The following is a 14940-nucleotide window of genomic DNA, read 5'->3' as shown; positions in this document are numbered from 1 at the left end:
CTGTGTGGATCACAACAAATTATGGCAGGTCCTTAAAGAGATGGGAGTACCAGACCACCTCACATGTCTCTTGAGAAACCTGTATAAGGGTCAAGAAGCGACAGTTAGAACTGGATATGGAACAACTGATTGGTTTAGCATAGGAAAAGGAGTACGACAAGGATGTATATTGTCGCCTTGCTTATTTAATATATATGCAGAGTACATCATGCGAAATGCTGGCCTGGATGAATCACAAGCGGGAATTAAGATTGCTGGGGAAAAGATCAACAACCTCAGATATGCAGACGATACCACTCTAATGGCAGAAAGTGAAGAGGACCTAAAGAGCCTCTTGCTCAGGGTAAAAGAGGAGAGCGCAAAAGTGGGCTTGAAGCTCAACATCAAAAAAACTAAGATCATGGCATCCGGCCCCATCACTCCTTGGAAAATAGAAGGGGAAGTCGTGGAAGTAGTGACAGACTTGACGTTCCTGGGATCCCAGATAACCGCAGACTGTGACAGCAGCCATGAAATTAAAAGACGCCTGCTCCTTGGGAGGAAAGTGATGGCGAACCTAAACAGCATGATAAAAAGTAGAGACATCACCCTGCCAACAAAAGTCCGCATGGTCAAAGCAATGGTATTCCCAGTAGTCATGTATGGCTGCGAGAGTTGGACTATAAGGAAGGCTGAGCGCCGAAGAATAGATTCTTTTGAACTATGGTGCTGGAGAAGACTCTTGAGAGTCCCTTGGACTGCAAGAAGATCAAATCAGTCGATCCTAAAAGAAATCAACCCTGACTGTTCCCTGGAAGGCCAGATAATGAAACTCAAATACTTTGGCCACCAAATGAGAAGGGAGCACTCACTGGAGAAGATCCTGATGCGGGGAAAGATTGAAGGTCAAAGACGGGGACGGCAAAGGATGGGATGGTTAGACAGTGTCATAGATGCAACGAACATAAAATTGAGCAAACTTTAGAGGATGGTGGAAAACAGGAGGGCCTGGCGAGATCTTGTCCATGGGGTCACGAAGAGTCGGACTCAACTGTGCGACTGAACAACAAAAATGCTTTCATGTTTCCTGCTCTGAAGTCACACCCTCTTCGAGTCAAGTTTAGTGGAGACTGTCATTCATCACACATTTTCCAAATTACCTTTCCTTCTCGCCGTCTCCATTAATGTATCAGAGCAATTTCAAATCAACTGAATGTTTCAGCATATGTATTTCAAAGCCTAGAAAGAGATCAGAACAAATCCCTTGTGAAAACGAGGTACTGTGATAAGCTACAGTACAGAAAATTAAAATGGAAAAAAGTCAAGAGAGAGTCCAACTTTCTCAACCAGTGCTTTCTAGCAGGAGGCATAGTCTGACACATTTATTACATATATGTTCCTCCAAAACATTAAAACCATCCTGATCTCAAGGTGCTTAAGGAAAAGAGCAAAAACTACTGATATTTTGAAGCAGGCATGTTCTCAATCTGAGTTCCTGAAACTCAGTTTGCTTTTTTGTTTCCTGTTCTTCATCACCCATTTTCCAAATTACCTTTCCTGCTCACTATCTCCATTAATGTATCAGAGCAATTTCTGATCAACTGACATTTTCAGCATATGTATTTTAAAGCCTAGAAAGAGGCCAGAACAAATCCCTTGTGAAAACAGAGGAACTTTGATAAGCTACAGTACAGAAATTTAAAATGGAAAAAGTGCAGGGAGAGAAGTCCAACGTTATCAGCCAGTGCTTTCTAGCAATTTCTTTCTTTAAAAGTCAGTATAGGAACTTTAGTAAATTTGATAAGTGTAATTTTCATTCTTAAAAAAAAACCCCACTGGTAATAACTAAACAAGTACTATTGGCTAAAAACATGAAAACAATATGGGTCTTTAAGTCAAGGAATCCAGTTTGCTGCGACTCCAGTATTTGTCTACAAAGGGGGAGGAGTGTTTACTGTTTCCCCCCACCCAATGGACTCAAGGCAATTCACAAGAATTCCATAGGGAAATGCACCTCTTACAGAGACAGAACTTCAGCCTAACAAGCCCTCTCGACTCGTCTACATAGCCTGACCGCGGCTGTCCAGGGTCTCGTACTACCTCCTCCTTTTAACTGGAGATTGAACGTTGATGCTTTCCTGCTTAGCCCTGGCGCCTCCCCAGCAGGTCACGGCACTTGAGTGTTATTCTTCGGGGCGCCTCTTTCAGTAAGAGCAGCAAAGGAGGAGAGAGCCCAGCCCAACACCACCCACTCCCTCCCAACTTCTTCCAGCTGCATGGGAACCGGTCAGGTGTCCAGTATAATCGGGTGGGATGGCGGAAAGCCCGGCAAGGCGTGCTCCAAGCGGAGACAGTCTGTCCCTCTGGGAGTGAAGTGACTGGGAGAGAATGGAGAATCCGCCAGCCTGCCTGTTCCCTCCCACCCTCCTTGCCTTCCCTGCCCTGCCCACGCTGGTTAGTTGGGCAGGAGACACAAACTGGTTACCTTCGCCCTTGCCCCAGGATGCGGCAGCACAGCGTCTTATTAGCCAAAAGGTGATTTAATGGTGATGTTGGGGTGATTTAATGGTGATGTTGGGGTGACCCAACACAAAAACCTTGAGGATCCATGAGGATCCGTGCTTTGGAATCATGTTTTTGCAGCATTGTGAATTCTATGGTGCAGGCTGTGGCCATGGACATGATATGGGATTTAATGGTATGTTTGGGATGTCCCAACACAAAATCCCCAAGGATCCATAAGGATCCGTGCTTTAGAATCATGGTTTTGCAGAATGGATTCACCATGAAGCTGTGGATCTGTGATTTTTGTGGTGCAAGTTGTGGCCGTGGATGTGCTATGTGATTTCATGGTGTGTTTGGGGTGACCCAATTGAAAAACCGTGTGGATCCACGAGGATCCGTGCTTTGGAACCATGTTTTTGTAGAATGGTGTCACCACAGAGCTGTGGACATATGATTTCTGTGGTGCATTCTGTGGCCATGGACAAGGCATATTATTTGATGGTGATGTTGGGGTGACACAATGCAAAAATCATAAGGATCCATTCTTCAGAACCAGGTTTTTGCAGCATGGTGTTGCCTCAGAGCCATGGCACCGTGATTTCTGTGGTGCGGGCTGTGGTCATGGACATGATATGGGATTTAATGGTATGTTTGGGGTGTCCCAACACAAAAAACCCAAGCATCCATGAGGACCCATGCTTCAGAATCATGTTTTTACAGAATGGTGTCACCACAAAGCCGTGGATCTGTGATTTTTGTGGTGCCCCTTGTAGACTAACACATGGCCTACAATATGGTGGTGGTTTTATCGTTTCAGGGTAAAAATCATATGAATTCATGAGGATCTGTCCTTTGGAATCATGTTTTTGTGCTGCTGTGGTGCCACGAATCTGTGGGTGCCTGATTTTTGTGGTGCCCCTTGTAGACTAACACATGGCCTACAATATGGTGGTGGTTTTATCGTTTCAGGGTAAAAATCATATGAATTCATGAGGATCTGTCCTTTGGAATCATGTTTTTGTGCTGCTGTGGTGCCACGAATCTGTGGGTGCCTGATTTTTGTGGTGCCCCTTGTAGACTAACACATGGCCTACAATATGGTGGTGGTTTTATCGTTTCAGGGTAAAAATCATATGAATTCATGAGGATCCATTTAGATCCGACTTTTACCCAGACCCTGGCAATTGCATGCTATAAAACAGAGCTGCAGCTCTGGAGTCCTGTCTTGCTCAAATCACAAATAAAGTTGAGCTGATCACTAGACTCGAGCCTGATCATCCATGGAACCCACTATTTAACAAAAACTAAGCTGCGGTGGCTCAAGTGGTTAAGACGCTGAATGGCAGGCTGTGGAAGGTCAGTAGTTCAGCAGTTCGAGACCCGGGTGCCGCATGACGGAGTGAGCTCCTGTCTCTAGCTCCTGCCAACCTAGCAGTTCGAAAGCAAGAAATTGCAAGTAGATAAATAGGTACCACTTCGGTGGGAAGGTAACAGCGTTCCGTGCGCCTTGGTGTTTAGTCATGCCGGCCACATGACCACGGAAACATCTTCGGACAGCGCTGGCTCTTCGGCTTTGAAACGGAGATGAGCACCGCAACCCTAGAGTCGGATTGGACTGGCTTTCGAGCAAGGGAACCTTTACCTTTACCTTAAACTGTACCAGACCATACAGGGTTAGCTCGAAGGCCAATAAGAACTTGGACGGAAGATCGGGTATCTTGGAAGGAAGATCCGGTATTGACTTCATAGGCTGGGAAACCAGGAATCTCCTACCGGAAAATCTTCCTTATATGTTTCCAAACGTTACGTGCTTTCTTTCCCCTGAAATCCAAGAGGCACTTTCTAAATGTAACTCAAACTGAAGCAGTGGCAACAACAACTTAAAAAAACAAACCAACCACCTGAAGACACGAGGATCAATAGGGCTTAGACCCAAAACGCCGAGCCAAGCCCGTCAGACACAGGCTGCGGCTATTCAAAAGATGTGCGGCCGGTGATTGCTACAAGTCACGAGGCAATCCCATTATTTTTCGTACTGCGTTTGTCCGCAGCACAGGGCTGAAATAAAACCATGACTTCTCCGTTGCACACGGGAACTTTCTCGCTGCGTCTTGGTCGTTGCTCGGGGGAAGGTGTTCCGTGTTGCGCCGTCCGGGCTGCGGAGCATTATGGGGGGCCGTGTTTGAAACCCGTCGCCCCCCCCCTTCTTTCCCACCCTCCTCCCTTTTTCGGCGGGTTCTGTTAAAAATGGTGCCCTGAATAACGGGCCGGGCGGGAAGGCTGGGAGAAATAAGCGCTGCCCTCCCCACCCCCAAGAGGGTCGGGTGGCCGTCGGCGAGGGCTCCTCCCTCCCTCGCTCTCCCTCCTTCCCTCCCCCCCCCCCTCCATTTGCGCCGATGGCGAGTCCGGATCAGAAATCCCCCAACGTCCTGCTGCAGACGCTGTGCTGCCGCATCCTGGGCAAGGGCGAAGGTAACCTGTTTGTGTCTGCTCCTGCCCAGTTCACCCAGCACGGGCAGGCAGGAGGCGGGGAGGGAAAGGCGGGCAGGCAGGCAGGCAGGCGGGCGGGTTCTCCATTCTCTCCCTGTCTCTTCATTCCAGGGGGTGGGGAGGGAAGGGGGATACCGACTCCAGTCAGACTCTCCGCCTCTTGGAGCAATGCAGGCGCGGCATGCCGGGCTTTGCCCCACCCCACAGGGTTGCCAGGTCCTTCCTGGCCACCCGCGGGGGATTGGGGGGTGGGGAAGAGTTGCCAGATCTGGATTGGGAAATTCCTGGAGATTTGGGAATGGAGCCTGGGAAAGACAGGGACCTCAGTGAGGTACAATGCCATAGAGTCCACCCTCCAAATGATCCATTTTCTCCAGGGCAACTGATCTCTGTAGTGTGGAGATGAGCTGTAATTCCAGGGGAACCCCAGGTCCCACCTGGAGGCTGGGACCGCCTGTCCAGTTCCTGGGCAGGGGGAACAAGTTGGGAGAGAGTGGGTCGTGCTGGGTTCTTTACACTCCTGCCCTTGCCGAAAGAGGTGCCCCAAAGAACAAGAAGTGCCAGGACCAGTGTTCCCTCTAAGCTGAGTTAATGTGAGCCAGCTCACAGTTTTTTAGCCTCCGGCTCACACATTTTTGTCTTGGCTCAGGAAGGAGGGCTCCAGAGCAAACTGATTTATGCAGCAGCCAAATCACTCGCTCACAACTTTAATGCCAGTAGCTCACAAGGTAGAATTTTTGCTCACAAGACTCCACAGCTTAGAGGGAGCATTGGCCAGGACTGTTATTTTGTTAGAGAACCTAGCAGTTCGAAAGCAAGAAATTGCAAGTAGATAAATAGGTACCACTTCGGTGGGAAGGTAACAGCATTCCATACGCCTCGGTGTTTACTCATGCTGGCCACATGACCACGGGAATGTCTTTGGACAGTGCTGGCTCTTCGGCTTGGAAACGGAGATGAGCACTGCATCCCTAGAGTCGGATTCGACTGGCTTTCGAGCAAGGGAAACCTTTACCTTTTACCTTTATGGGGAGCATCTGCATGTTGAAAGCACCCAGGTTCAATCTCCTGTTAAAAGGAGCAGGTAGCAGGCTATGTGAAAGGTATCTGCCCAGAGATCCTGGACAGCAGCTGCCAGTCTATGTAGACTAGGCAGTCTGTGTAGACTATTGATAGGCCCATGGTCTTGTCTCTGACTTTGGAGATGGGGATGTGGGAACTACAGGTTCAAATTCCTACCCCACTCCATTGTTGGGCAAGTCCTGGTACCTCAGCCTTGCATACTGAATAGAGTTGCACATGATGTAAATAAACAGGTACAGCATGTAGCATAGCACCTCTGAAGAAGTGGCACATCTGTGATCAGCAAGGAGAGAAACACTGCATGTTTCTATGTATACAGTGAGTACAGGCCTGGTCAGCTACTCAGCAACCTCCCTGTAGGGAGGCTGCTAAAAAAAAAATACTAAAAATTTCTCACGCTTTTGAACGAAGGAAAATGATGACATTTTGTTGTGACCCAAAATATGAGTGTTGTAATAATGTTTGAGTCACGGGAGGTCAGAAGAATGTCAAAATATTGAACCAAATGTCATACCATTTATAAGACGTTGGTCAGTCATAGTATTCACTACAGTTTCTAATAAGTCTACAAGATCTACTTTATAGATACTTGGATTGGTTGTTCTTAATATGTTTTACCAGAATATAACTTTATACCTGTGTATGTAAATTTTCACTTAAACTCATCACCTGTAAGGAACCTCTCTTATCATCTGTTATTTGTAACTACTGTTCTGTCTCATACCCCAGTGGCCCTGAGGGAGGGTGAACTTGGTCTCCCCTCAGTCAGGGCTTGTGTGCATGTCACTTTGATTAGTGGTTTGAACAAGGAGAGGAATACTTCAACCAGCTGACTCTCCAAGGCAAAGCCTTACCCTGCTGCTCACTATCAGATCTCCATCATTATTTCTTACCAGCTCATTCCCACGGCATCTCTCCACATAACTCCAAACCTTGTGACTATGTATTTAGTTTGGAGCCCTGACCTGGATGGCCCAGTCGCTTCAGGTCTCAGAAGCTAAGCAAGATTGCACCTGGTTAGTACTGGGATGGGAGACCACCAAGGAAGTCCAGGGTCTCTGTGCAGAGGCAGGCAAACTGCTTCTGAATGTCTCTAAGGCGTTGTCAGAAGTTGGCTACAATTTGACAGCACTTACCACCACCATTCAGTTTAGATGCCTCATTTGACAGGGGTGTCTTGTTGTTGTTCAGTCGCACAGGCCTTCCGGTCTTCCGCCATCCTCTGAAGTTTGCTCAACTTCATGTTTGTTGCATCTATGACACTGTCTAACCATCTCATCCTTTGCCGTCCCCGTCTTCTTTGACCTTCAATCTTTCCCAGCATCAGGGTCTTCTCCAGTGAGTGCTCCCTTCTCATTTGGTGGCCAAAGTATTTGAGCTTCAGTTTCAGTATCTGGCCTTCCAGGGAACAGTCAGAGTTGATTTCTTTTAGGATTGACTGATTTGATCTTCTTGCAGTCCAAGGGCCTCTCAAGAGTCTTCTCCAGCACCACAGTTCAAAAGAATCTATTCTTTGGTGTCTTACCTATTGTCACGGCAGGACCAGGGGGCGTGATGCAAGCAAGCAAAAGTCCAGGAGCAGTCCGAGGTCAAGCCGAGCAAATCAGGAAGCAAGGTTCAAACAGGTTTAAATCACAGTCCAAAAGCAGGGTCAGACATACTAGAGTTCAAGTCCATAAATCACAACGATACCAGAGGAGTCAGAGATGAACGCAGGGTCAACGAAGCCGAGGGTCAAAAGCCGAGGATCAAGCCGATAAGAATTCCACAAGGTCTGGAGCAGAGATACAAGGATTCAGGTCCTGACAAAAGACGTTTGCCAGCACAAATGACTGCTGGCAACAGACTTGCAGATATACAGTGCTAGCTAATCAACTCTTTAGCTAGCCTGGAGCGAGGTCAGGATCCTGTCAATACTCAGGGCTAAGAGATCTTCTGGCACGCATGCGTGCATTCTGCCTTCGCTCTCTCAGCTGCTGTCTCCTTACATTCCGGAGCCTGGTTACAGGTGGAGGTGAGTCTGATGATGATGAATTACTGAGCTGCAGCAGAGACTGATCCCTTGCAGGTGTTCCCTAGGAGGCTCTATCCTCCTCACCACTTAGATAGCTTTCAGCTACAGGATCCAGTCTTTGCCTCTCTGCTGCAGTACTGTCCACAGGCTCCTGGCTGGCAGGTGCCTCCTCAGGGGCATCAGCAAGGGCAGGCATGACACCTATCTCCAAATTTGTGCTATGGTCTGGATTGCTCAGAAGGCGCCATAGCAGAGCTCCCTACCTTTTTAATATCACCTTCCTTAAACTTGGGGTTGCTTTCCCTGCTATTCATTTTCAGACTATGCCAACATCCATATTCCTGGGTCACTACATTCAAAAACCTTTTGCTGAGCACCTGTGTCTCAGTGGAGCCTTAGAATCAGAGGACCTTCCACATTATGTTTTGTTCTGCTCTCTTTACATGGAGCTGTAGTCCACATTTCTTACAGCTTCCTCGTCTAGCCTTGATCTGAGTTTGGTGGTGGAGAAAATTATTTCCTTCTAGCTGATACAGACCCATGTGGCATCCATGTGGTTTCATTGTACGCTTTGGCGGGCATGAAAATTCAAGCCGGAGCTGTGCTTGCTGTAGCTTGATCTGTATGTTTGTTATGGCTGCTGTTTCTGTTTTGGGGGGGGGGGGCTAGGAAATTTCATCTTTGTTTTTCTTAATTTTTATCTAACTTGTTTTTGTTGTTATTGCGTTTTATGTCTGCTCAATTTTATCTAAGATTGTAGTGGTCTTTGGCCATTTGCAATAAGCTGCTACTGCTATTCTGTCTCAGACTCACAGAATGCTCACACTCTGAAGCTTGATGACTGGATTTACACTTACATTTCTACTCCCCTCCCCACAGATTTACACTTGAAAGGGTCATGACAAAGTTCACTCTCTGCCTTAACTCCTCCTTCCTCCCCTCTTGTAATCTTCCCACTTAAGCAGGATCTCCACAAATCTGAAGAAGTGAGCTGTGACTCATGAAAGCTCATATATTAAAAAATTTTTGCTAGTGTGTTTGGTGCCACTGGACTTCTATTTTATTTAGCCAAATACTGTTACAGCAGGGTTTGGCCTGCCTATTCGGTACAGCAAGGCAATGGGTGCTGTCCAACCGTCAAACTTCAAAGTACCAGAAGTGCCAAAACCAGATCTGTTGCTGCCCCACCCACCTACACATGGTACTGGGTCTGCTGTGGCAAGCGACAGCCAAGGCGGTGACCCAGCCAAGTGAGCCTGTTCCTTTCCCCCCTCCGTTTGTGGGAAAGCTGACGTCCTCCTTTCCTCCCCCTTCCATTGGGCAAGCAGGGTCCTTTTCAGGGCTGTTTTTGCCTCCCATCCTGCTCCTGTTGAGAGTCATAGTAGCACGGCAAACTGCAGCCCCAACACCAGTGAGGGTGGCTTGAGTAAAGACAGCTTACCCACAGTGTGTGTGTGTGTGGGGGGGAGCAATCGATTCCCCATGTTGGGTAAAGTAGGGTAGGCAGTGGCTTCCCTGCGTTTGGGGGGGGGGCAGAGTAATTTGCCTAGGGCACCAGAAATCTTAGGGCCCCTTGTTTGTTATGGAATTCTATTCCTCTTGCTCATAAGGAGCAGTGTCAACTAATGGGATCATCTAGTACAATATTTTGTGTTTAAGAATATGTTTCTCCTTGGGAATGCTGATACAGTTTTCTCTTATTTATCATAGCTTTGTCCTGGACTTCAAGTGTTCTAAATGCAGCGCTTTCATATATCGCTTTACCTCTCCTATGACAAAACTTTATTTTAAAATACAAATGTATAAGAAGTTTTTTCCTCTTTACATTTGGGTAAAGAAAATATGGTAAGCAACCTTAGCAGTGCTTCTTGTACCAGTTAAGTTGTATGGGCCATTTTGTACCAACTGGAGTTGGCTTCAAGGGCAGACTTCTGTAGAGTGCCTTGCAGTAGTCTAGCCTCAGTATGACTGTGGCATGAAGGTGGTCAGATCGACAGAGTCTAGGTATAGGGCAGTCTTCCAAGCTAGTGTGAGTGGAAGAAAGCATTTTTGGCAGCTGCATTAACTTGTTTTTTCAACAGCAATGTTGGATCTATGATTTCTAGGCCCTTAACCCAGTCATTAAGGGTCAGCTGAAATCCATTAAAGTGGGAAGTACAGTGTTCTTCATGACCTCAGTCTGTCCAACCAGTATTACCTCCATCTTGTCAGCATTCAGTATCAATTTGCTCACTCTTAGCTATTTAACCGCAGTGGACAGGCAATGGCTCAAGACCTTTACCACATCACCAGGAGATTTGGATTGAGAGATACAGAGCTGGGTGTTGCATCTAATTCCAGAATGATGAATGATTTCTCATAAAGGCTTTACTTACAAGTTGAAACCATGGGGGATAAGATAGCATTCTGTGGAACCCTACAGTGACAGGACTAATCCTACCTTAATGATAACTGGTCTCCAATGACAATTCTTTGAGTCTGGTCTGTAAGGAATGGTTTAACCAATCTAGAGTACAATGAATAGAGTACCTACTTTGTCTAAAGACTTCTCAATAAGATAGCATAGTTTACTGCCTCAAAGGCTGCAGTTTAACCCAGAAGGAGCAACAAAACCCTGACCTGGATAGCCCAGGCAAGCCCGATCCCGTCAGATCTCGGAAGCTAAGTGGGGCCAACCCTGGCAAAGAGTATCAGCGCCAGGAGGCAGAGGCAGGCTATCAAGCCACTTCTCTGAATGTCCTCTGTGCCCCAGTAGGAGTCATCAGAGGTCACTATGACTTCCAGGCATGGGCGTACGCACACACACACACACACATGCAACCCCCCCAATAATACAAATAACAGAAGGAGCAGCAAAGAGGCATGGCCATTGTCTACATTCAGATGGAGATCATCAGCTAAAGCCACCAGTGCCATCTCTGTTCCATAGCCCAGCCTGAAAGCAAAATGAAAAGGGTCTACAACAGATGAGTTATCCAAGAAGGACTGGAGCCGTTCTGCCACTTCTCTCTCAGTCACCTTGCACAGAAAAGGCAGATTAGGGAGAGCGTGATGATTGGCCACATTGTTTTCTTGTAGAGATGGGTTTTTTTAGTAGTGTACAGAGAACTGCCTCTTTGGGTGTTGAAGAGAAGGTGCCCTGAGTCAGTGATTGATTTATGATGGATATAAATGACTTCTTAACAAGGTCCTTACACAATTTCAGCAATCAGAAAGGACAGTGATCCAGCGCACTGGATTTAGATAACTTAGTTTAAAACATCTTCAGATTCAGAGTAATATGCTTATTATGTATAACGATCATTGCATTATTTAAACTAAAAGTAATTTTTTTTGCTAAAACAGTCCACAGTTTGGGACAATAGGTGAATTTCTGGAAGGCCAACAGGAATGAAAGGAGGTGTAGACCTCCTTTTTTGCTATACTACATGGAAATATTTTATCCAGGCTTGTATGTACAGCAAAATAACAGGCACCTTATGTATTTACAAAATTTGTATTCTGCCTTTTTTGCACTTACAATTTAAAACATGCATGATAAAAATCACATTTTAAAGCCATTAAAATCACCTCCCCACCATACATCATTGAAACAATAAAAAAAAAAAACAGTTTAAAAACAGAGTCATAAAAATTTTGGCTAAGAAGGAGGGATTCATTTAGGGAATGCCAAATGAAGCAAAAAATAAAATAAAATTCACCCAGTGGTATAAGATGGCAATGGAAGGGGACAGAGGAGGCTCCCTGGGGAGAGAGTTCCAGAGCTTTGGTGCCATGACCAAGTAGGCCCTCTCTCGCTTTGCCACCTGCCTGATCTTAGAAGATGGGGGCATCCCCCTCCCATCATCTGTGCTTTCAATGGTTCTGTTTGATAGTGTAAGGCCCCGGTCACACTAGGGGGAAAGGCACGGCTGAAGTGCGGCTTTTTAGAGCCGCATCAAAAGAGAAGCGCAGCTGCGGGATCAGACAGATCCCCCTAGCTGCCGCGCAGTTCCTCCCCTGCATGATCGTATGCCGGGGGGAAGCCACGGACCGGAGAGCGAGGCGAGCCCACTGCGCATGCGTGTGTATGCGCAGTTCGGCAGGACCTCGCATGCTGCGGGAGAGACGGGCGCGTCGGCGATCAGATGCCTGCCTGTGCTGCGCGGCAACCGGTAGGTAGTGCTATTTTGCTACTACCTTTTTGAGCCGCATCTTCGCCTGGAAGGGACGGATCAGGGACGGGTGAGCGCAGCTTCCCAGATGTTGCAGTATGATTGCGTCCGCTTGATGCGCCCCCGATCCGTCCCTCCTGTGGGGCAAATCCTTCCATGTGACCGGGGCCCAAGTATGGTATCAGTGGTTATGCTGCCAGCAGTGCTCGTGGACTGATATTTACCACCTGGTATCTGGTATGTTCTGGTTTTTTCCAGTGGCTGAGTTCTGAGTGACAAATATCCCAAACTGTACTTTCCTTTCCTTTCACACTTGTTTAAGGTAGGACCAATCATTCAGATGCCTATAAAGGGAATTAAAACGTCTGCAGCTCTCTTTTACCTTCTGAGGTTATTCAGTACTTATTTCTCAAATGTATATCCATTGCACCCATCCACATAGAAGAATTGGGCAAAACTTATGACTTTCATGCTGGTCTGTTGTAAGTGCAACACTCTGATGTATGTATTTGTCTTTGTTTGTTAAAAATTAATGTTGTAAATAAATAACCTGTTGTTATTAAATGTTAAATTTAATTGTGATTTCTGTTTCAGCTGATGTAGCCCAACAGTTTCAGTATGCAGTGCGAGTCATTGGAAGCAACTTTGCCCCTACTGTTGAGAGAGATGAATTTCTAGTAGCAGAAAAAATTAAAAAAGAGCGTAAGTTTTCTGTCTGTGTTCCTTGTTGCTTGAAACATTTGTCAAGGATGGTTTAGGCTGATCCTGCACTGAGCAGGGTGTTGGACTAGATGGCCTGTATGGCCCCTTCCAACTCTATGATTCTATGATTTTGGTCCCTTGTGGATAGATCAGGTACAATATAAATCTCATCAGTGCATGTTATTGTTAGTTATTATTATAATATGTAATTTGGGTATTTTTTTGCTTCTGTATATGTTCTGCTAACAACATCTCTGCCAGATGATATTATTAGGAAAAGGGGGAGAAGAAATAGTTTAATAGAGAATGTATTATATTTTGTCTGATCCAGTTTCTAGTCCTTATGGTAGTATGGATAGAAGAAACATGATAACCCTTGTAGCAAAGTTCTAGTAGCCTTTTTGTAGTTTCTGGGTTGTATTCCACTTAGTTTGGCTAAATGCAGACATGTTCTTCAGCATGAAGACCCTCTTGAACCAGAGGAGGGTTTCTAGTGATAGAAGAAGGCTTAGTAGAGCTAAGCAGTAGAACACAACCCTAAGGAGAGTTAACACCCTTCTAAGTCCATTGAAGTCAGTGGACATAGATGGATGTAACTTTGCTTAGGTTTGCACTGCAAGTGTGGAAGTTAACTGCCAGAAGCAGTGGCAAATAATGAGGAAAGGAGCAATAAGAATGAAAGATGGTCAGAAATTGTATACATGATTGAAGGAAGCTTGGGTGCATTAGTCATTGATTGTTTTGGGATGGGGAGTGTATCAGGAGGCAGATTTCGAGACCAAAATTATTTTTTTAAAATTCCATCTCACATAATGTCCTGCCTGCTTAGTAACTAAGACTGTTAATAGGGTGAATGGTAAACAGTACCCCAGCTAAGGAACACAAGACCGAGCAAGCCACTGTGAACTGCTTCAAATGGGGCGGGGATAGCCTTATTCAAGTTCTGCTTGTATTTCACAGTTCAAAGTGAACTGGGCTGCAGTTAAGCCATTGTGGAAATTCAGTTGATGCTTGGAGGGGCCAAAGGAAAGGCTCTGGCTTTTTTGTCAGTTACAGGTGTGTGTGTGTGTGTGTGTGTGTGTGTGTGTGTGTGGGCTGATCACTAAAGAACTCAAAACATTATCTTTAGTGTATTCCAAGCTATACTTTCTCCTGTGTTTCTCTACTGAAAAGTTTGGATTGCGATTGAAAGTCCTTCCCTTTTGAAAATACTTCTTTTCTCTTGCTTCCTTCGTATTCTGACCCTGGAAACATTGGTTCACTAGTATCAAATACACTTGCTCTGACCTTGGCATCAGCTGAATTCCTTTTCGCACAATGTCAAAAAATAAAAGTCGCCAAAGCGTGCTGGAAAATTTCAGCTTAGTGTAATGAGATGTAGAAATAGTTATCTGACAAGATAACTCCAGCTACAGTTGTCTCCAAGCTAAGGCAACAATTGGATACTTGCCATGGCCTAGAGGCAGAACTTTTGCTTCCTCTTTGGGCAGATGTTGGTAAACTATTCCCTCTCCATGATGACTGCCCAGTTAGTGACCAAACAACCTCTCAGCAAAGCAATGAATACTATTTTTTGGCAAAGGGAAGATCTAATCTAATATGCCAATGCAGGATAGTGGACAAAACTGAGCATAATACTTGATTTAAATTTTAATATTCCGTATGCTCATGATGGTTCTAATATGCCTTTGTCTTTACAGTTGTGCGGCAAGGAAGGGAAGAAAGTGCTGCTTTGTTTTCAGAGCTTTACAGAAAACTCTACTCACAGGTACAGGATTAAGTAGGAGATGAGTTGCTTTCTGAAGTGGGATGAACTGAATATTGAGTAGTGTGATTTTTGTCAGAATGAGTTTCATAGAAATATTTTTGGGTTTGTTCCTATCTGACGTGCAAGATATTAAAAATGTATATTGGATGTTAGGATCCTGCCTGGTCCCTAAAATCTTAAAATCTTCCATCACTGTTGATATGGTTCTATCAGAGCTGACACGGTACTTAGGAGTATGGTATTTT

General features: G+C 45.7%; 1 protein-coding gene across 2 annotated transcripts in view; it reads left to right on the top strand.

Moving 5' to 3' along the window:
- Window positions 1–4713: 4713 nt before the first annotated feature.
- TUBGCP3 (tubulin gamma complex associated protein 3) overlaps window positions 4714–14940 on the top strand; it is a 55786-nt gene continuing 45559 nt past the window's right edge. For both annotated transcript variants that reach the window (XM_015411764.1, XM_015411763.1), the window contains exons 1-3: window positions 4714–4956; window positions 12820–12927; window positions 14628–14695. In XM_015411764.1, coding sequence (XP_015267250.1) covers window positions 4881–4956; window positions 12820–12927; window positions 14628–14695 — 252 coding nt within the window. In that variant the 5' untranslated portion in view covers window positions 4714–4880. The remainder of the gene's footprint in view (window positions 4957–12819; window positions 12928–14627; window positions 14696–14940) is intronic.

Source organism: Gekko japonicus, unplaced genomic scaffold (genome assembly GCF_001447785.1).
Source record: "Gekko japonicus isolate JY-2015 unplaced genomic scaffold, Gekko_japonicus_V1.1 scaffold247, whole genome shotgun sequence".
Taxonomy (NCBI): Eukaryota; Metazoa; Chordata; class Lepidosauria; order Squamata; family Gekkonidae; genus Gekko; species Gekko japonicus.
Note: the sequence above shows the minus strand (reverse complement) of the source record. Positions and strands in the feature narration are given on the sequence as shown.